Source organism: Hippocampus guttulatus, chromosome 11 (genome assembly GCF_054856545.1).
Source record: "Hippocampus guttulatus isolate MCC_2025c chromosome 11, RoL_Hgut_1.0, whole genome shotgun sequence".
Lineage (NCBI taxonomy): Eukaryota > Metazoa > Chordata > Actinopteri > Syngnathiformes > Syngnathidae > Hippocampus > Hippocampus guttulatus.
The window spans coordinates 17,620,767-17,641,034 of NC_141271.1; the positions used below are offsets into that span (position 1 = coordinate 17,620,767).

Here is a 20,268-nt window from a genome sequence, read left to right on the forward strand (position 1 = left end):
TTGCAAAAAATATTGTAAAAACAAAATGGTGTCTTTTTAATTTCCATTCTACACAGAGGGGACGCGCCGAAAACCAACGTGCGCAATGAACATCTCATCCAAGTTGGTTTTGTTGCACTTGAGCCATGAACATTTTCCACATTAAAAAAAACAAACTAATAAGTTGACAGCAAGAATACAGAGACTAGCTGGAGGTCATTGAAAACATCACTGAACCCATGAAGTGAAAACCTCAAGGTCTGAAAGAAGCATGCAAAAGATTCTTTTCCGCTCTTTTAAATCAAATTTTCCACTTCAAAGATGTTAAATAACCAAACAAGCTTCGGTAGAAAAAAAAAAAAGTTTCTTACAGCAAAATCTTTAATTGGCTGAACCAAATAATCAAACGATGGTTTGGTTTTGAAGTCCTTAGTTACAGTACGCCATCAGTCGGCCGCAGAAACCGTTTTTGTTAAGCGCAAAAACCAAGTCCTTGGCTCACAAGCCCCTGTGGTCCGTTTTGTTGGTTGGGGTTGATCGCTGGCCTCTTGCAGCCATTGCAGTTGTTGGGTGCACCCTCTCGTTTACTGTCAGGGAATTTTAAAAAATAAAAAATGGCGGTGTGGACGAACTGAGTGAGAAATATCACCACGTGCGGCTCTTTGGAAAGACGGAGCTGCGCGGAAAATGCGTACTGAGCATATGACGACCTTCAGGAGAGAGAGGGGGAGGGCGGCACAACTAATTTTAAGACGGTTTCAGTCGCTGTGAGATCTTGAACGGGGGCTCGAGTGATCCCGCTTGCTGTTGCTTTTGCCTTTTGTCGTGTCGCTTCTTTTCCCGTCTTTGGAGGCGCTTTTGGATCTTCTGCGTTTGGAATCGGGGCTCTTGCGACGCTTGCGTCTGTCTTGATCGCTGTCGGAGCTGCTGCTGCTGCTGCTGCTGGAGCTGCTGCTGCTGCGTCGTCGCCTCCGTTGGCCGTCCTTGCGATCTTTGCTGCGTCCCCTCCGGCTGCTCTTGCTTCTGGAGCGCCTGCTTCGGTAGGAATCGCGGGCCTTGCTGCGCTCCCGGCTTTTCCTGCGCTCCCGGCTACGCGTCCGCCGCCTTTTGTCATCCTTGTCGTCGCCGTGTCGCCTGTGCGCGCTCCTGCTGCGTTCCCGGCCCCTCTCTCGGCGTTTTTCGTCTTTGTCCTTGGAGGCGGCGCGCGCGGCCTTCTCTCGGTTTCTGCTGCTTGATCGGTGTCGGTCCTTGGAGCTTCTGTCTTGACTTTGCGACTTTGTCCGCGTTCTCTCGCCGTTGCTCGTCTTGGACTCCTCTTTCTTCTTGCCGTCAGACTCTTGCTCGATGTTCTTCTCTTTGCCGTGATCGGTTTCCTTCTCCTTTTCCTTCTTGTCCGCATTTCGCTCTTTGCTCCTCGAGCGATCTTTCCTGTCACCGCTTTTATTCTTGTGACTCTTCTCTTTGCTTTTGGACCGTCTCCTCTTCTCTCTGCTTTTGGACCGTCTGCTCTTTTCTCTGCTTCGACTTTTAGATTTGGCCCTTTTCTTCTCCTTCTGCTTGCCTTGCTTCTCCCCCGAATCTTCCTTGCTTTTGGATTTCTTGTCCTTTTTCCCCTCGTCTGCGTGCTCGCGCTTGGAACTGGAGGTCCGCCGCTCTCTCCTCTGAGGGTTCGCGCCGGCGGCCTCCTCCTTGTCCTCGCTCATGTCGCCTCTGGAAAAGACAACAAAAGTCAAATCATCTCATCGAAACCGGACAGTTCAAATAAGTCGAAAAAAGGAAGAGGATGTTCATGAAGTGGGTTCAATGGTTGTGACGGAGTCAAAAGCAGCGTGTTGAGCTTACGACGACATTGGACTGTGCACGGGCGATAAAGTTGCGCAACACCACAACGAGACTTCCATCCAGCCACCACCGAAAACAAGACGCAACTCTCCAAGTACGATCAACATGAAGAAACATCGGCGATGAGGCCGTTACGTGGCTTTTATTCCCGCGACTTGACTTACTTCGCCCATTTCACACACAAGGCAACTCAACGTGCTTCACACAAACAAAGCGCACGCCGAAAGGCCGATTCACACCGCGCTTGGTTTTCTCGCCGTCTGCCGGAACTCGCCTGTCTCCTTTAATCCAACGCTCCCCCGTGACTGCCCTCATCCTCTGACGCTGCAACTCCAGACGCCAGTGGGGCGGAGTTTCGCTGCGGCGAAAGCGATCTCTGGATCGTGAACGGGAGCGTGAAGGAGTTCTGTATCTCTGCGCGTGTGAGATGACACAGTGAATCATTTGCTTTTGCGGTTGGGAGAGAAGGAAAGTGGAATCACTTTGTGGCGCGCACACACAGACTCACCCTGGGGCCCCTGCCTTTGATTTTCCTGCCAGATCGCGTCATGACCAATCTTCTGTTATACATGGACTGAGAATTGTATTGCGCGCTCGATCTGCCAGGAGGAATTCAAGAACGCTCATCGGTGCCATTCACAAAATCTATACTTTTTGAAACAAATAATAATTGCTACGGTATAACACAATAAACGACGGTTAATGTTCTCAATCAGCGCTAGGGAAAATGTTTTTCAACTTAGTTGGGAGGCTTGCGAGCGTCACCCACCTGTCACGAGGCCGTTCGTCTTTGCTTTCTTTGTCCTTGACAGGCTCCTCTTTTTTTTGCTCGACCGGGGAGAACCTCATCAGGAAGCGATTCTCGGGGACGGGCGGTATTTCTTCAGGACGCACGGTGGACGTGATCACCTCTTCTTGTTCTTTCTCTTCGACAATTTCAGGCTCGGCCCTGTGAGGACATGACAGGTGTCAGAATATAAGCTACAAGCTAAAAAAATATATATATAATAATGTGGGGGTAAATCAAGTACTTCTTTATGTCCTTCTTCTGTTTCTTCTTTTGCTTTTTGGCTTTCTTTTTTTGCTTCTTGGACTCTTTGTCCGATTCTTCGGACTCAGAGGAGGATTCTGAGGTGCTGTCGGAGTCACTGGAACTACTGCTGGAACTCGACGAAGCGCGCTCCTTCTTCTTGTCACGTTTCTTGGCTACGGGAATGTAAGACTGGGTTGAGATTGCAATAGCTTGCAGAGGCGGAACACGGCTCTCAGGTTCGAAGGAGACGAACCGACCTTTTGATTTGGGGACAAGTTCCCCGCAGTTCAAAACCTTGATTTCGGCATAGGGTCTGCTGTTGGGATCCGTTTTCTCATTCTCCATAGTTTGTAAGACCTCTTGACCAGAAATCACGTGGCCGAAAACCACATGGACCCTGTCAAAAAAGCAAAACAATCAAGAACTGAAATGTGCCTCGTGTAGCCAACTGCGAACTGGGCGGCCCTTACCCGTCCAAATGGGGAGTTGGTTTGGTTGTTCTGGGAGGATTCGGAGAAAAAAAAAACACGCACACATTCATAAGCAAATAACGACACGTCAATTCAGTAATAATGAGAAAACCTCTGGATGCCTACATGAAAAACTGTGATCCATTTGTATCTTTTCCTCTATTGGCCATAGACAGCAAGTACTCCTTGTTATGTTTCACAGCAAAGCTTTCGTCTGAGGGGGGTATAGGGATTGCAAAAATTGTACAGCCATTTTCACGCCAGTGCTCATTTAATAAACCCACAACATCTTTACCTTCAAAAAAGCCCCCATAGATGGATTCACCTCCTCTTCCATTGCCTACCGTTTAAAAACAAAAAACAAAAAAGGGAAAGTAGATCAGCAAACGCTTGTGTTCATTTCAATGGCGCGTTCATTTTAGATTTACTTAATAATCAATGTATGTTAATGCAAAAAACAACAACAAAAATGATTCTAAAAATACTTCATTCACAGTAATCACCTTCACTGAAGTCGCCTCCTTGAATCATGAAGTCTTTCACAATGCGATGGAACAGGCATCCTTTGTAATGAAGCGGTTTCTGGGTTACTTTACCAACACCTTTCTCACCTGGAAGAAAATACATCCGGAATACAAGATCAAGATAGATATCTCTATATAGATATAGATATATATTTTTTTGATTGAATATTATTTTGGTGAAATTTTACAACTCACCAGTGCAAAGGCATCGGAAGTTTTCACATGTTTTGGGACACATGTCTGTGAACAACTCGACAATGATTCGGCCGACTGCAAAAGAAATGGATTTCGTAACTCAAAACACTTGTTTCCGAGATCAGTCGATTTAAATCAGCTCACCCTGGCCTCTAGCATAATTCAATCGTATGACAAAGAAGAGTTTCACCAGGAATTGACTCAGTAAGCTGCAGTCATATTTTTCAGATGTTCAAGAATATACACACAGACATGCGAATATTCACTATGAGCATATATAGATCGGAAAGGGAGTGATTCCGAATATGATCAGTCAATACAACCTTATTTCGAATGCCAATATAAGAAGTACATCTCAGTAGAACACAGATGCAGGCATTGTCTTGGTCAGGCAGAAAATTTGATCATCAAGAATCATCCAAACATTCACGCTGAAGACTGTCTTACCTGGTGCGCTTCCAATTCCGATGTCAAAGAAACACCGAGAACGTTGAACCTTGATCCCCATGATGACAAGAGTTGCTGAACCACCTGAAGGAGCATCACTTACTTATTAGTAACATATTGATAAAATACCAAGGCAGTAAAGTCACCACTAGACGCAACTTGTCTTCATTGCATTCATTTACGCATTAACACGTATAGAAAATGCAGAGGGTGAACAGGGCTCTAATTCTGAAGTGATAATTGAGGACCACATTTGACGGGACTTAAGGTCAAGTCGCGCCAGCTCGTCTCTACTTGTTTCCAACATTACATGCTAACATTAGCCCAACTAGCATTTTAAGCCCATCACCCCACGTTTTCACAACACTGGGCGGAGAAAAAAAAACCAAAAGATGTAAATCGACGAATTTTCTTACACATATACTCATCCAATATTCGTTTCTAACGTTAAGTTTGACATTGATCCCAGCAGGTATCTGCACAGGCCTCCAGGCTAACACTTAGCATACTTAGCCAGGCAACATGGATGGATACCCGGGTGGCTACACTCAAGAGCAACTTGGACGATTTAAAGTATGGTACGCACAATCGAGTCACGTGCAATGCAACTTTACATCACCTGGAAAAAGCAATCTTATCACTCCATGTAGCAGACGTTTCTTTCAAAAGGCACGGGTTCTCATTCAACGTCCACTGCTCGTCCGCTTACGAAGATGGCGCGATGGAGACGTCACGTCAATGCATTTTGGGAAGGAATTGTTCGCCACTTTTTTTTGTGTTTCCTGCACATGGTCACTACTTTACGGCACTTCAATGGCTCTACCAGAGATGTTTTGAAGAGAAGATGACGAGATATGTTTATTTTTCTGTTACGTATACAGTACATGTTATTTCGCTAATTTTATTTAGCATCAAGTTTTCTGTGCGTTTAATGTTGTGGATAGGCCAAAGGTTTCAACATATTGCTTGACTTCATTTTCAAACATTTAAAAAAAATTAACTTTATGATAACGTATCAACAATTATTAATATAGGAACCGCAGACTAATAAAGAGAAAGGTGTGGTTCCATAATAACACAAGTTAGTTTCAAAGAAAATGGGCAATCCCACAACAAATGAAACACATTTTCAGGAGATCTTTCACATCAAGAGCAAGCCAATGTATTTTTGAATCACAATAAATCAATAAATACATAAATAAATATGAAGAAGTGGCACCTTTTCTATGAATTAGTCTTCTTATATTACAGTAATTATTGCATTTTGAAGAGAAGCAAATTTCACCAATTTAAGTTTTTCTAGGATCTGTGCATAATCAATCTAAGGTCAAGTTGTAACCAGCCTTTTGAATAACGTAATAACATCAGTAGGAATAACATTTACAACAATATCAAATTCAGGCAAAATGACATCACCATATTTCGAAACAAATTCTCAGTGTGTCAATCACGATCCATTCAAATTAAACAACAGACAACTATTGTGAGAAATTATTTTCAAAAAATAAATGACCATGAGAGAAATATCTGTTTGAGAGAATTAGAAAGTCTAATGGGGTGCTTCGGAATATGTATTGTTTTGTATTGTATTATAATTACAAAACAAAAGGAAATGGAGACTTCCAACTTTAGAGTGGTTTATTAAAGAGAAAAAATGCGACAGCATCAATAGTCTTTAACATCTCTGGCAAGGCGACACGATGTGATGACATGCTTACTGTGGTGGGATTGAAATTAATGTTCTGTCATTGTTCGAACTTAGAATCTTTTGGGGGGGTTTCCAATTCACCCAGCTACATGATTTCTATCTGTATTTTGCTCAAGGCGCTCACGAACTACAACCATGAAACAAAAAGCAGCCGCACCAATTGTATTCGTTAACGTCACTCGATACGGAAGTAGTGCCCGCATGTGAAGTAAGTTTGACTTTGCAATTTTAATGGTTGTTGCCCCTTTTCCGTGTATTTTAGCCATGCGGATCTGTTTAATATGCATATTTCTCAATGAACGTACGTGCAAATCGTGGCATTTGATGTTGTGAGTAATTGTTGTGTTGTTACTACCATGTGAATAGCGCGTTACAAAACTGATTACCCAATTCAGTGTTGACTGAAGGAATTCTCTACTTTTTAACTTGATCTTTAACGCATTTCAGTTTGTTACCTTATACAGTATAATAATTACTTAGTTGTGTGTATGTACGTGTTTCTTCATCTAGGAACCCCATCCATCTCCTGACTGGATGTAACCCACCTTATCACTGTGACATTGTGGTTGACAGTATCACACATGCAACGATGAGGTTGATTGTGATCTGACGCTCAAGATGATGTTCCGGCTCCAGGTTGCGAGTGCCGGTTTTCGCAGGTTACTTCACAAGGTCCCAGTGAACCGTGATCAGGTTCTGGATCAGTTGCGGATCTGCTCTGCCGAAGATCATGTGTTTGATTTGGTGGGTAATAACAAGGCCAAGCTCAGCGTGGATCACGTGAGTTTGGCCGTGAAGATGCTATGGTACTTCCAGAAAGAGAAACCGCAGTTGTTGAGAACGGTCCAGCTCATCAAGAATCACCCGCAGTTCCTGACATTGCGGGTTCTGGCTGAAAACAAAATTGCACTCATGGACGATGTTATGTTGGTGGACTTACTGTATAGTTTTCTCAGGTGCGTGAAATGAACCGCTGGTCTGAAGATCGGAATATATATACAGCCGGTGCAAATGCAACATGCTATTTAACTGTTTTTCCAGGCTGAATGTGGACCGTCATGATTCGCTTGTTCAGCAATTGATTTCAGAGGCTTGGTTAAGATTAGACAAGTGAGTATTTTTTTTTTTTTAATTCATAGAGTCTTCATAGCTCCTGTCTATTTGAGTTGACTTTAAAATGATCCTTTCTGCATATTTGCAGACTTCCATTGACATCACTGTCCAAGTTCGCCATCTGCCTTGCTGATCAGCAACTTCAACAAAGTACTCTGATGGGCCACATCACCAATATTGTGGATCAGAAGTTGTCATCCATCGATGATGCCAGGTTGGGCGAAGAACTCTTTCCAAGTTTAGTTCTGACCCTCTGGATAGACATGAACAAAAAACATATTCAGTTCTTGGGCTGAACAGTTTTGAAAATCGACACTAGTCAATCTTTTTTTTTAAAATTAAATATGGCCTGTTTTCTTTCTTGCTGGTCATCAGGTTTTTATAGCAATAACAAAAAAAAAAGTATGGTAATGTAATTTCTGAACCATTTTAGCTATAAATTACGATGTATGTTTAAATACATATTTTACCGGTCAAATGTGAACCCCAAAAAATGAAAATAGAGTACTGTAACTAAAAAAATCTCATGATATTGAAATTGGAATGACAGGTGGTGTTTATTTTTATTTTTTCCTGCTGCAGGATCCTCACCACGTTACTCATTAGCATTTCATCCCTGGTGTCTCCTCGTCTACGGGATGCCCTGATTAGCCGGGCGGACGACCTCCTGGACAAAATGGATCCGTCGAATTATAACAACGCTCGCAGAGCGGTGCAATTCTTGCGCAACATTAAGTACAGCCACAGGCCTCTCCTGGAGAAATGCAACCAGATCCTCCTGCGTAACACTCCCAGGCTGGACGCGGAGAACATCGGCATTTTCTTGGGGCTGTATCAATCTTTGCAGTTTAACAACTCGGACTTCAGATTGGCTGCGAAACAACGGCTGACGGAACTCATTGAGTCAAGCACAGAGCCGTTCTCTTTTACTAAACTGTTTGCTGCGCTAGCACCCATAGCAAGTGTAGAGATCAGAGACGGGTTGGTATCATTCGAAGTGGAAAGACTTGGAATTCTAAACTTTTGGACCATTTATAATCACTGTGCCTTTTTTTTTTTTTAATCACTTTCAGTTTGGAGAGCACGGCCCTCCTGTTGGCTGATGAGTTCGGCGCACAGCAGGCGTTGGCCATTGCTGAAACCCTGGAAGAGATTCAGAGCAGGAACCTACGCTTGATAAGCAAGTGAGTTCAAATCATGCCAGGATTTTTATTGTGGTTACTTTTTATTTCGTTTGGAGTTTTGTTTCTTAAATTCAGTTAGTTTACATTACTTTTTAGAGCAGGTTTGACAGTGTGTATCCCCCCCCCCCCAAAATGCTTCATTTGAGTTTGGTTTTTATTAGTTTTTGGAATTAGTTTTAGTTTTTTTGTTTTTGTTTTAAATATCAGATGGTTTATTTCTGGAGTGTCAGTCGAACAGTTGGAGCAGCTGTACTATATTGTGAATGTTTTTTTTTCTTCCCAGGATTGTATCAGTAATCCAAAAAAACCTTGACGTCTACAAGCCAGTGGAGATTGGCAGAATCACACAAGCCCTTTATCTGTTGCATTATCATAATCCATTACTCTTCACCAAATTAAGAAACATCATCGTCAAGTAAGTCGATAGCCGATTGACATTTGTCAAATCCACCAACGTAATAAAGCTAAACGTCTCAATCCCCCTTTTGCTCTTCAGATTCATAGAGCGCAGCGTCTACCCCTACGAAGTGACCATGTTGACCCGCGTCCTGTCCATGCTGCCGTCGCCGCGCCTGGAGGAAAGCGTGATCTCGCGGGTGGACGCGGTGGTGCCCCAGTGCAACCTCAACGACCTCAGCAGTATCTCCTTAGCCCTCGCCAAGTGGGTTCGCAACGACCCGTCGTACCGCCACGGCACGTCCAGCAGGTACGTGCGGCTCCTGCAGAGCCTCAACCGCTGCGGCCGCGAGAGGCTGCAGACGGCCGACCGGCTGGACCTGCTGCTTGAGGAGCTCAGGTACATTTCGGGTGAGTGGTTTGAAGAAATTCTGCTCGAAGAGACCATAGCCACGCTCCGGAGGATGACGGACCAAATAAACTGGACCGCCGTGCCGGATCTATCCTTCTTCTTAACCAGGATAAATCATCACTGCGCTCCGCTAATGGAGCGTATCGCAGACGTGGCCATTCGAGACATTGACAAGGTGATTTAGTTGACAAAATGTCTCTTTAACTTTGCAAATAGTTGTACACTGAACTTGTGCACATTCGCAAATTTGCACATTTTCAGATTTTTTTTTCAAATCTATCTTCTCTTAATTGCTGAAAAACACACTTATTTCCCGGTGTTGTGTCATTTGATGACATCTTTGTGTCAAAGTATGTTGAAGTGAGTTGAGGAGTTTCAGACAAGTAGTGCTTGGCAGCCATCTTGGCAATTACAAACATTTTTACAGGGGGCGCCAACCACTATTTGCAGCAGCGCTCGGTACAAATACATTCTAACCGTTTTTTTCTCTCTTTAAGATTCACCACTCAGCAACGTACGCTACCCTGCTTCCCTTTTCTGTCCTCAATTTTGACTCTGAAAAAGCAGACGAGCTATACGACGTTTGCGTACGGCGTTTCACTCCTCATATCAGTAAGCATGCAGATCATTTCCTTTTCTGATTTCAAGTGTGCGCTCAATCATTTGAGAAGGCAGTGGGAAATTACCAGAAAGTTGGTCATAAAATTGCCCTTTCTGTGTATCTAGGCTCCTTTGACCCCCATCTATTGGTTCTGCTGGCCTACACCCTGGCGGTAGCGGACCGTTTCCCCGAAGAACTGATCAGAGAAATCTTCAGCATAGATTTTCTCGGAAAGCTCGACGCCCAGCTGGAAAGTATGTGCACAGCTTGCTCACAAGCTATTTGAACATTTATTCCATGTCCGCAATGTCCATCTTAAGGTCCGTATGCTGTACGCTGCATGATCAATAATGGGTTTTTTTTTTCATTACTAGACAGGAACGGGAATCTGACGGTTTGTCGTACGGCGATCTGATTTCTTAGATAAGAAGTGAAAAATTTATGGGATGAGAGAGACAGTTACTTGTCTCACGCCATGATACTTACTGTCTTTGTTGTGAGGCCAAAAAGTTGTTGAACACATCTCACATGTTTTACTTTTGTAACCGCCGCAGCCCTAACCGACGCGCTGAACATGCGGACCCGACTGCGTCTCATGGAGCTGAACCGCGCCGTGTGCCTCGAGTGTCCCGAATTTCAGGTGCCGTGGTTCCACGAGCGCTACTGCGAGCAGCTGCAAAAGAAATGTAAGAGAACGTTCGTCAGATTTCGGTGTGGTGGACGTTGGGTCTTGAAAGTAATCCGTCAAATTTCTTTCCAGGGAATGGGTCTATCAGTCCTGTGCAAAAGCAGATCCACAAAATGTTGGGTGAAGTCCTTGGTGGTATTAACTTTGTCCGTGTTGCGGGGGTCACGCCATATTTTTATACTGTAGGTAAGTCATATGGTGATTCCGAAGGTTGAATCCAACATATTCTAAGATGTTGGTCGAGTTGTTCGCATTTTGGAAGAAAAAAAAAGTCTGATCAAATAGCTAGTGTGTGGCATGGCTGCTTTAGAGTGCCTTGTTGTCTGAGCGTGGAAAAGCTTAACAACAATCTGGTGGGATATATTCCAGCCATCGGAGGCCAAAGCGTTTCAGAGTTTGGTTTTTCACCATTCGAAAGCCGCACTTCATTTGTTTATTTATTTTTTTGTCATTCAAAGCTGGCAATGAATGTTGTCCGCACTCTTCTTTGTGGTGTGTCAAATTTAGAAGACACATAAATTGAAATCGAAAGTCATGGAAAATAGTGAACAGAACAGAACACAGAAACAAAAATGACCTGTGAATAGTTTTTGTCCTTTTCATCGGGGCGCGCACCTTTTACTCCCCCTCGCAGACTTTGAATGCCTTCTGGACAAGCAGCTACAGCCGTTGCCTTACAGCGAGCCGAGTACTCTGCAGATCTTGAACAATGGAAAGATTGACTGGGGCACCAGCTCACTGGAGAACATCAGGAGCGCGCTTCCCCCGGGAGCACAGCGGTAGGAAAACACTCAACAATAAAGACTTTTTTTTTTTAACCCCCAAAAGTTCATTTGTTTTTACCGCTGTCACTTGTCACAAAGGATTGCGATTAACTTCCTCGATTTCAAGTCCTTCTGCAAAAATTCCCATCATATAAAAGGGGAGGCCCTGATGAGGAAACGGCATCTTGAAATTTTGGGGTATCGTGTTGTGCAGGTATGTAATGCAATAGTGTTATAGACTGCTTTTAAAAAATATTATTTTTATTTATTTATTTTTGCACATTAACTCGGCTGTCAGAATTCACTCAAACTTTGTTGTCTTATCCTCATTGTACTTCCAGATCCCTCATTTTGAATGGAACTCAATGGAGCTTTCAGCACTGGATGCATGGAAGGAATACCTCAAGAAAAAAATATTTAGAGACCTTTCGCCCTGAAGGCATTATTTATTGAAATAACATTTATAAAGTCAACTCATTTTGTGCCTAGTCATCATAATTTCACAGACGTTTCATCAAGTGTTTCTTATTTCATATTTATCACGAGTTTTTTTTTGTTTGTTTTTTTGTTTTGCTTTTGTACAATAAAGAAATCTTTTATTCAAATATGGAGCTTTTGTTCTGTTGGCTCGTGTTTGGGGATGTTTTTTCATCAGCTGCAACTGAGGGCTGCAGGGAAGGTGGAGCTAATTATGAACAGTTAGCACAAAACCTTCAGGCTTCTGCTAGAAAGCAAATGACAGGAAAAGCCTACTGGAACATCTAAGATTTATTTGGGGGGGGGTCATCAGAGGCACTTTAAATGGTGGTAGATGTGTGCGCTGACTCCCATTTAACACTAGCTGTGTGATTGGTCACGCACACGGGTTCTCTTACATTCTTTAAGTTGTTTATTCTTACTTGAATTAAAAAAAAAAATGGTGTACAGGTTCTGGGTCACATCAATGGTGAAAACTAAAATGACTCGTGATGATCATTCACTTAGAATGGCCACTCAAGTGTCAAAACAAAATCCGTGATGTTATTAATGTCACGTCACCTTGAGTATGAATTCAAATCTATTCCCGAGCCGTTAGAGTTTGGCCATGCGGGCCGCATTGAGCCGCATGGACGCACAGGAGGCCCCAGCCGCGTAACGCATCTCTCGGATCATCCCCGTCCACTCCTTCTTGTCATCTTCGTACCTGGAAGAGAGCGAGCACATTCTCACTCGCGGACTAAGATAGAACGCTACGTACTGTGACGTACAACCGCACGCATCAAATCACGTACTGCCAGATGTCCACAACTTCAACGGGCTCGCACTCCTTGTTGTCATTCTGCACCATAGCGAAGCCGCCGATGGCGTATAAGAGTCCTCCGCAGCTGACCAGGTTGATCGAACTCCTCTCCTGGGGAAAGTCTGTGAATGGGGACCACCTGCAAGACGTGCACACATCAAGGTGGCGAGAGAAAATGGACGAATAATGGAAATTCTGAACTAAAATGGCGGTTTGACACAAGATTAACGGACTGACTACAGTCTGTGCGCGTAATCCACGTACTTGTTGGTTGAAAAGTCGTACGCTTCACAGGCAGCGGTGAGGCCTTCTTCGTTGACACCTCCAGCCACGATGATCCTCCCTTTGTGGATGACCGCACCGAACATGGATCGCGGCGTCTTCATGGAAGCCACATCTTTCCACTCGGACCGCTTGTGGTTGTATGCGAACATCTTATTGGTGGGCTTGCTGGGTTAAAATATGACGTTGGACAGCAAGTCAGATGACAAATATAAAATCTGAAGGTGTGGAAAAATAATAATAAATTCAACTTACTTATCATCTGTCTTCCCACCAATACAATAAACCAGCCCGTTCTCAGAGACCACACTGTGTCCGTGAATCCTCAGGGGCAACTTTTTTGTTTCGCTCCACTTCACCTTTCTAGAAATGCCAGATTGAAGAAAGAATGAAATAAAAGCAAAGCCATCCGAAGGCTTGACAGACATAGCAGCACTTACTCTGTGTCATAGCACATAACGGTGTCGTGGGATTCGTTGCTCTCCAAGTCTTTTCCCGCCAAAGCGAAGATGAGATTGTCCGTCTCCCCCATGGCGAACAAGCACCTGGGGGACGGCATGGGGGGTAACGCAATCCAACCTCCACCAAGACTGTCCATCTGGAAAGACATTTTAAGAAAAAAAAGCTGACCTCTGGCAAGAGGTGGGTACACACCGGATTGGTCACCGGTCAGTCAAAGGGCAGAGATAGGAGGTGTGTCACAAAAGATACGTACATCTCAAACCCGAGATACAAGCTAGCCTTAATACAAAATCAAACTCATTCTAAGCGTTTACGCAAGCTTAACACAAGAACTGAGGAAACAAAACTGGTGCAGTGACCCGGATTCAAGGACTCTGTGGAAAGGAGGAAAAGTTCCATTGAAGGACATCCGGAAGGGTCCACGACTGGTATTTTGTTCTGCTTCATAGCAACCCCACCTCATGATGACCCGAGCCTCTGACAGTTCCTGGCCGAGAAGAACATCTACAGTACTTATCGGAGCAACCAACCTGCTCGCCCCAAGCTGGTTCTGTGGGGTTTCTTCCTCGTTCCCATGTTCAAGGGGGTTCAAGACTATGGACCTGTGGAGGATTCTGGAAAAATCTTTCTAGGAGTGCATAAAGGCGTGGCATAGAAGGCTGGGAAGGTGAAGTACTTTGAAGCAGGAAACTTGTAGATTTGAAATGCGTCTTTTGTGACAGCAGTCCTTGAATTTTTCGGACATACCGGTAGCTTTTTAAAAACACAGAGAGAGGCCGGAGCCAAGATTTGAAACCTTAAACCTGACCAGAGCTAAGATTTAAAATCTTACCTGGTAGAAATAACACTGCAGCGGGTTGTCTTTGTTGTCTTCGTCGACAAAGAGTCCCCCCAACACGTAGAGGTTGTTCTTCTTTGACACCAGACTGACGTGGTTTCGGGGGATTTGCTCAGTCATGGCGGCCAAAAAGCATTCGTTTTCCTGGCCGTCGTAGGCCACCGCAGCTGTGTCGTTGATCATCAGCACCAAGTCTTTAGCGAACATGCCGTATCTGCGCGTATCATTCAGGTAGCCGGGCAACTTGGCCTCCTCGCCTTCGGCATCGTCCTTTTTCCTATCGGGTAACTTCCCCGCAAACGCTTCCCTGATCTCTTTGATTTTTTGGGCAAGCTCCGGATCGCTCTTGATGAGGTCGTCCTTTTCTACCTTTTCCTTGAAGTACTTCTCTGGGAGTAACCGGAAACGGATGCATTCGAAGGCTTCCCGTAAGGACTTCATTCGATTCTCCTTGTCTTTCCTGATCCACCTCATGAGGGTCTCAAAGACCACCTCTTCCTTCTCCACATTCAGGGCGTCTGCTCCAATCAGAGCGAAGAGTTCAGGAGGAGCGAGTTCCAAAAAGTCCTCGTCCTTGGCAACGGTCACAAACCGATCGGCGATGTAATCTCGAGCCGCTATCGCCAGTCTGGGGCAGTTGAGCACCAGCCCCAGCCGGTAAATTGCAAGGCAGTTCTTCATGGTTAGCTTCTGCTGGAGAAAGTTCACGCACACCGTGAACACTGAAGGGATCTGGAAGCGACCGGCAACCGCCATGACGTCCTGCACGTTGTCATCATTGATGTCAATCTCTGCCGAGTACATGTAGTTCACAATCGCTTCCATAACAGCGGGGTCAAGATCCTCCAAAACCACCTCCTTCTTGTCCACTTCGGTGCCATCTTCAGAGAAGTAAAGCTCCCGGAAGTAAGGGCTGCATGCGGCCAGGATGAGCCGATGGCAGGGGATGCTCCTGTCGCCTACCTTCAGGACGCAGTCCACCAACTTATTTTCATTCAGGAGCTCTTTGAGTCCGTCCTGAAGTAAGGTGCTCTGAAAGAGGCGCAGATCTTCCTTCAACCCTCGAGGGTCCATCGTGGTCGCGAACGGATGGGAAGCGCACCAGTGTGGAGACGACTGACCGACTGCGGTGAAAGAGCAGAGTTTGAAGGTGCTCACATCTGAGGCGACAGCGGATATAACCGAGCTCCTCTAAATTTAGCCCGGCGCCCCATCCAGGAGGAATTCAGCTTGGCCCTATCGGAGCCCACACACAGCTGTCATGCAGTAAAAACAACTGCGGAGCCTCGTCACCCTGGTGAGTCGTAACAGCATTGTTAGTGGCCTTTACATAAAAATAACCCATGAGCTTTATCTCTACCTCCGCCAGAGCTGAGAAGTAATAATACCTAATTGCTGTACTTATGTAGCTTTTTCAGTCTATACTTAACCCTTTCGGGCACAGCGGTTACTACAGTGGACAGCTTTATCATGTTACCAGGTTACAGGGTGCATAAAAGGGTTAGATAGTCTTTTCAAGTTGATATCTTGATTGGTTGAGATCATGGGGACTGAGAGGCATGAAGGGTCATGAATCAGAGAGCTTTAAGGTAAAGTGAATTCAGAATTTTATTTTATTTTTTTACACACAAGTAGCCGTACTTCTCCTTTACTAGGGTTTACCGAGTGAAAGTACTTTTGCCACCTCTGACCCCACTTTGTGGTAAACGTAGGGTAACGTTTACAAGAAAGTCAATGGATCAAAAAAAAATACTTTCGTCACGTTCGTTTTAGTACTTATTGCTCACATGTTTGGAATTCTAGCGACATGAAGCCATAAATCAATGACTGCGCTGACCAGTATTAGCATGTAGCCACACTGAGTGAACAGCTGCTGCTACTGTACAGGCGATGACACTTTGGACTCTTTCTGCATTATTTAAATACTCGAGTGCTGTGTTTAGACACTGTTCCCGTTATATACAAATAGTCCATTAGGTACAAAACTATGTGTAGTATAGATAGACGAACCGTATAGGATTTGTATATGCTTTTAAACAAAAAAAAATGCACATAATACAGACCTACAGTATGTGCACAATAAATATCTTTTGCATAAATTACCGGTAAGAACTATCAAATCTGGTTTCTGTTATCCCAATATGTACATCGACATGATACGTAAATAATGGAATATTTCAGCTCATGACTTCCCACAGTCCTTGAAGCGTAAATCCATCTCTCAGTTTCTCAATGGCGAGGCCAAGCTCCTCCGAAAAAACGGGCTCGCGGTCTTGTTGCTTGAGGAAACAGAAACATGTGATCAAACATTTTTGCCATCGAGTACCTACGAGGGATCATTCATTGAAGACTCAAGTGAAATGCAGAGTGGGACATTACCTTGTTGCAATCGGCGAAGTATGCCTGTGGGCAAACAACAATTGAGACGACAACAAAACAAAACAAAAAACGTAAGAAATATAGCTGGAGGGAAGGATACTTATATTCAGAGTTTATAAATTGGCTATAAATTCACGAGCTCGGTTTTTAGATTAAAAAGTGTGGCCTCCTGCCTGCCACATTATGGACCTACAGTCTTTTTGTGTTTTAACTTTATTCTTTTAGAATACATTTGTGTGTGTTCATGAAGTTGCATGTAGTAGTCAGCGGCTATTCTTGGAAGCTGGAAAACAAAACTACAGAGACACCCCCCCGCCCCCCCAGCAGGCGTGCTGAGAGTGACGAAGACAAACGCAGCCACTCACAGTGAAAGCATCCGTCTGGTCGTCCGGCTCGATTTCCACGTCATCGGATGGCTGCTCCTGCGTCACTTCTTCCAGTGGCAGCGGCTACAAGTATTGGTAGGACAAACATCACCGTGACAACAAGCCGGGGTTGAGAATACTTTGGGAGTTCTACATTATAGTTGGCTTTTATTTTGGTTTGAATTTTGTTTTAAAAATTAAGTTAGTATTAATCCGATTTTAGATGTTTGTTAATTTCTATTATTTTCCCAAAACGTTTTAGTTTTAGTTTAGTTTTCTTTATTTATTTATTTTTAATGTAGGACATATTTGTCAAGTCTAATATTCTGATCTCTTGATATGGGGAAAATTGGGTTTTCTTCAGCCCCAAGTTCTAATGATCAAACTTATTTAAAACAAATACAGATTTGTATTCTCTATCTGGTGTATCTGAGTTTCACTTTTTTAACCGAACCACTGAAACTACTTCCCCCGATGATATTCTAATTTACTGAGATGCGCACTTGTATGTCGGCGTACCTTTTCTTCCATTTCGTAGTCCACCCCAAAGATGGGGTTGGCCGAGTAGACCTTATGCAGCGAGTTGATTTCTTTCAGAGCATCTTGAAGCTTATCCACAGGGTCAATCTTGAACCCCAGCACGTAGCCGCCACTCTACAAAAACCCGGTAGATATTTGTCATTTACAAATATATAAAAAAATAAATGTGACTTTAAAGTATCAGAAATTTACCTGGCGGGAACTCTCGATCACCAAAGCCAAGCCAAACTTGGAATCTCTTATTCTGATAGACCACTTTTGGAGAGACAGATATAGAAATACACACATGAAACAGCATTACATAAATTTCGAGAGAATATGTGACATGAATAAAATGCTATGTGACTTTTAAAACCTGCTATCTTTTTTGATTATCATGAATGTTTCACAAGATCTGATGCCGTTAGAATGATGCCATTTGTATTAATTTCGATGAAAATCAAATAGGTCTCACAATACTCCCTACAAATGAATTCAATCAGGGATCATACAGTATATGATGAGACGAAAATGCTAGTGGTTAAATTGAGCCTAATATACATACAATCTGGAGGTAAGGGATGCTGACATTGAAGCTCTCATTCATATTGGCGTGCCATACAATCCGCACATTGGTGACAAAGAAGGTTCCCAGGTTCCCCTAGAAGGTACATATCATTAAAAATAAATAAATAAATAAACATACATTTGAAGCAAAAGTATCCCTCTGTTCTCACGGCAGGTAGTGGAATTCAAGTCACACTATATTTGATGTCATTTACTCTCATGTCAGTCAGCGCAGTCCATGAGCACAACAAAACTGTGCGGTCAATGCACTGGCAAAGGTTACAAAGAGAATAACATTGTACAGTCAGACATATTTCAGTATGAAAACACGTACCTGATCACTGGATAAATTCCAGACGCCATTGATTTTGTCATAGACTTGCTCCCGAGGTAAAAGTCGCAGGTTTTTATTTTGAATAAGTGCCGCTCGCAGTTTCAGGTCTCGGTACATTTTAGACGTCTCGTAGGCCCTATGTAAAAAAAAAAAAAAAAGAAAAACCCCACACCAAATCATAACTGCGGCACAGTATTTAGTACAACTGTGTTGAGAATTTCCCTTGCTTTGATACCTGTGCACAGCAATGACGGATGTAAAGAGGCGGGGACTTCCTGGAACCAGGTTGGTGAAGATGAACTCAAATCTTGTGTTGTTAGACTTGGTCAGGATGTAGAGGGCCTCGGTTTGGCCTCGAAGTTTCTGGAGGGAAATCAGTGAAGGTCATGACTTTGCATCATTATCCATCTTCATTCAAATATTATTTCTAAATTATTTATGACCGTGGTGTACTTACAGAGTTTGCTGTTCTTGTTGTGATGTTAATGATGGAGTTGTATCCCACAGCTGAAAAACAAAATCACTCTGGCTATTGTTGGAATTTTTTAGATGTGACCACTCAGGTAAGTGAGTCAGTCTTTCAGTCTCTTATGGAATACTCTTTTTTTGTAAAAATGAGTGCTTTCTTGTCAGTTGACATGAACTAAAACAAACAAAACAGGTTTAAAAAAAACAATTTGTTTCTTCGGGTATTTAATTACTCACACAAATTCACTCTGGGCAAGGCCAAAGAATGCCAAATAATTCTCAGGTTTGTCACCAAGAGTCGTCCTACGGAAAAAAACCTGTCTTTAGATAAATGTCATGTAGATAATTCGTGACCACCCAAACACAATTTCTCCTCGGTTTCATCACAAAGGTACCTCGATCTCCGTTATTTCCTTTCGTGTCTTCGATGGAGTCCAAGCAGTCTATCAGCACTTCACCAGGCCGAGTTTTCATCTGCCTGTAGGAAAAATGTAAGTGACATTTCGTTTATTTATTATGTGCACTCAGCAAGCAAGACTATTGAGGGAAATAAATGGATAAATAAATCGATGTCGACAAGCAAGGCCGCCGTCAGATAAGCATCTTGGCTAAGTAAACGAGCAAAGCTAATAAGTAAATGTAACTTACTGTGCGGTTATGTCGAAACGAACATCTCTGTCCTCCCAAAGAGCATCTAAAACGGATGCCATGTTTGAAAAGTGGTCAGACGAGCCTTTCGTTTTGTTATTATCATCGATGATAAAACGAGTGGTTACTGGCTAAGTAGGAGATTTGCTAATTTGAGAAGCTTCTGCCGAGCTACAGTCTCCAAGGCAACAGACGGAGAGTAAGAAGGGACAAATTATTTTAGTTCGACAACAGATATTGAGAGGCCATATTTTTTTCCCATTTTGAATTTATTAAATTACTGTATTTTGGAACCATATACTACACAGATAAACATAGATTAAAAACTCTCCACTGTTTTCACAGAAAATTTGTTTCAAATGTATGTAGGCATTTTACAGATCCCAAACATACCCCTTCCATTATTATTATTATTGCGGAGAATACAAAGTGAAGAGCAGCGGTCCTAAAATTGAACTCTGTGGAACCCCATATGATAAGATAGAGGAGTTGACTCCGTTTCAAAACTCACACACATACAAGTAGTTTTGTTTGCTACACAGGATTATATCTATCTGCAGCTTGTTATAGAGCTATTGAACACAAAAATTTAATGTCAGGTCACTCATATCTCAAGGCACCACTGTACTGTATCATATGTACAGATCAAAAAATCCATTTTTAGCTTTTGACTTTGTGATGATTATTTTGTTTTAAGCGGCTATCTTAAAACAAAAAGAGCTTCAGGCTGACACAGGAACCGTGGACAAAAACAAGCAAACAAACAACAGT

General features: G+C 43.3%; 4 protein-coding genes across 8 annotated transcripts; 1 reads left to right on the plus strand and 3 right to left on the minus strand.

The window, feature by feature from the left end:
• Positions 1-10: 10 nt before the first annotated feature.
• Positions 11-5,225, minus strand: ppig (peptidylprolyl isomerase G (cyclophilin G)). Its single transcript, XM_086123001.1, has 13 exons — positions 5,110-5,225; positions 4,491-4,574; positions 4,044-4,118; positions 3,828-3,935; positions 3,620-3,664; positions 3,451-3,538; positions 3,325-3,354; positions 3,112-3,251; positions 2,853-3,027; positions 2,591-2,770; positions 2,330-2,420; positions 2,096-2,235; positions 11-1,689 (listed from the first exon to the last, which is right to left on the minus strand). Exons 2-13 carry the CDS (start codon positions 4,549-4,551, stop codon positions 738-740), a joined length of 2,085 nt encoding a protein of 694 aa, XP_085979127.1. The 5' UTR covers positions 4,552-4,574; positions 5,110-5,225; the 3' UTR covers positions 11-737.
• A 964-nt stretch (positions 5,226-6,189) lies between these two features.
• Positions 6,190-11,965, plus strand: fastkd1 (FAST kinase domains 1). 4 transcript variants are annotated; one of them, XM_086123000.1, is made up of 16 exons: positions 6,190-6,406; positions 6,709-6,942; positions 7,015-7,154; positions 7,240-7,308; positions 7,400-7,525; positions 7,894-8,292; positions 8,385-8,495; positions 8,779-8,910; positions 8,992-9,478; positions 9,801-9,915; positions 10,030-10,158; positions 10,459-10,590; positions 10,665-10,778; positions 11,227-11,371; positions 11,456-11,570; positions 11,698-11,965. In XM_086123000.1, the coding sequence occupies exons 2-16, from the start codon at positions 6,817-6,819 to the stop codon at positions 11,791-11,793; spliced, it is 2,436 nt and encodes an 811-aa protein (XP_085979126.1). In that variant the 5' UTR covers positions 6,190-6,406; positions 6,709-6,816; the 3' UTR covers positions 11,794-11,965. The 4 variants fall into 4 exon arrangements, with proteins under 4 accessions (XP_085979126.1, XP_085979123.1, XP_085979124.1 ...); XM_086122998.1 differs by having other exon boundaries at positions 6,194-6,212; positions 6,315-6,406; positions 6,709-7,154; XM_086122997.1 differs by having other exon boundaries at positions 6,709-7,154.
• A 144-nt stretch (positions 11,966-12,109) lies between these two features.
• On the minus strand, positions 12,110-15,669 carry klhl41a (kelch-like family member 41a). 2 transcript variants are annotated; one of them, XM_086123003.1, is made up of 7 exons: positions 15,181-15,669; positions 14,212-15,098; positions 13,358-13,515; positions 13,173-13,280; positions 12,900-13,085; positions 12,628-12,774; positions 12,110-12,539 (listed from the first exon to the last, which is right to left on the minus strand). In XM_086123003.1, the coding sequence occupies exons 2-7, from the start codon at positions 15,040-15,042 to the stop codon at positions 12,428-12,430; spliced, it is 1,542 nt and encodes a 513-aa protein (XP_085979129.1). In that variant the 5' UTR covers positions 15,043-15,098; positions 15,181-15,669; the 3' UTR covers positions 12,110-12,427. The 2 variants fall into 2 exon arrangements, with proteins under 2 accessions (XP_085979129.1, XP_085979128.1); XM_086123002.1 differs by having other exon boundaries at positions 14,212-15,669.
• A 138-nt stretch (positions 15,670-15,807) lies between these two features.
• Positions 15,808-19,676, minus strand: bbs5 (Bardet-Biedl syndrome 5). Its single transcript, XM_086123006.1, has 12 exons — positions 19,498-19,676; positions 19,245-19,327; positions 19,087-19,152; positions 18,839-18,888; positions 18,617-18,744; positions 18,382-18,517; positions 18,046-18,141; positions 17,694-17,756; positions 17,481-17,615; positions 16,962-17,045; positions 16,597-16,620; positions 15,808-16,496 (listed from the first exon to the last, which is right to left on the minus strand). Exons 1-12 carry the CDS (start codon positions 19,557-19,559, stop codon positions 16,395-16,397), a joined length of 1,029 nt encoding a protein of 342 aa, XP_085979132.1. The 5' UTR covers positions 19,560-19,676; the 3' UTR covers positions 15,808-16,394.
• Between the last annotated feature and the right edge of the window lie 592 nt (positions 19,677-20,268).